Genomic DNA, 1,007 nt, shown 5'->3' on the forward strand with positions numbered 1-1,007 from the left:
CAGTTGGGAATGTTTCTGGACTAGCTCGTTGTGCTACTGTTTATAGTGTACGTGTACTAGACTGCAATGGCAGAGGACCTTACAGTGTTATAATAGACGGACTCAACTATGCAGCTATAAGAATTAAAGACTCTAACAGACCAGCTGTGATTGTAATGTCACTGGGTGGATCTTTCTCCTCTTCTCTTAATCAAGTAGTCTCTAATGTGGTCAATCAAGGAATACCTGTAGTTACATCTGCTGGTAATAATCGTGGTAATGCCTGCTCTAGGTCACCTGCTAGCAATCCTGGGGCTATAACAGTCGGTAGCACTTTAATAGGAGACTATATTAACTTTAATACTAATGCTGGACCCTGTGTGGATATATTTGCTCCTGGAGCATATGTGACTGCTGCTAGTCATACTTGTTCTACTTGTTCGTGTACTAAAGTTGTAAGTGGTACATCAATGGCTGCTGCTCTTGTCACTGGTGCTGTCGCATTACTACTGGAGAAGGAGCCTTTATCCTCTCCTGACAGTATTGCAGATGAATTGAAATACAACTGCCTTAAAAATACTATCAATTTAATTTTCTTGGATCCTTCTTATAAAAGCAACACAAATAATTGCTTCCTTCACATTAAAAAATGTAAGTTCTTCATTCTTCTAAAGATAAATATGTATCATTATTATTATAGGCACTGATGTATGTGACATTACTCCAACTAGTACCAGCATCATGACACGTACTAGACCTTCAATATATGTCACTACTGCAGAACACACTACATTCTCAACTGCAATCACTACCATTGCGAAAAGTACTACCTTAACATGTGCTACTACCTCAACCAACACTGTCACTGTGACAGATGATGCTACCCTAATATGTAATTCAACTTCAACACATCATGCTACTAAAATACATAATTCTACTTCAACGCACCATATTACGACAACCTATCATACTACTGCAACCCGTTATACCAGTTCAATATGTAATACTACCTCAACACATCACATAAC

The 1,007-nt window shown here is 38.3% G+C and overlaps 1 protein-coding gene across 1 annotated transcript; it reads left to right on the top strand.

The window, feature by feature from the left end:
• Positions 1-5: 5 nt before the first annotated feature.
• LOC100639048 (extracellular serine proteinase-like) lies at positions 6-1,002 on the top strand (the record flags this gene model as incomplete). The annotated part of the gene is made up of 2 exons (XM_003392103.2): positions 6-630; positions 680-1,002. Coding segments are annotated over 2 exons (948 nt in total), but the record flags the coding sequence as incomplete, so codon positions are not given.
• Between the last annotated feature and the right edge of the window lie 5 nt (positions 1,003-1,007).

The sequence above is a fragment of the Amphimedon queenslandica genome, unplaced genomic scaffold, assembly GCF_000090795.2.
Source record: "Amphimedon queenslandica unplaced genomic scaffold, v1.1 AMPQUscaffold_573_Cont27409, whole genome shotgun sequence".
In the NCBI taxonomy this organism is placed as follows: Eukaryota; Metazoa; Porifera; class Demospongiae; order Haplosclerida; family Niphatidae; genus Amphimedon; species Amphimedon queenslandica.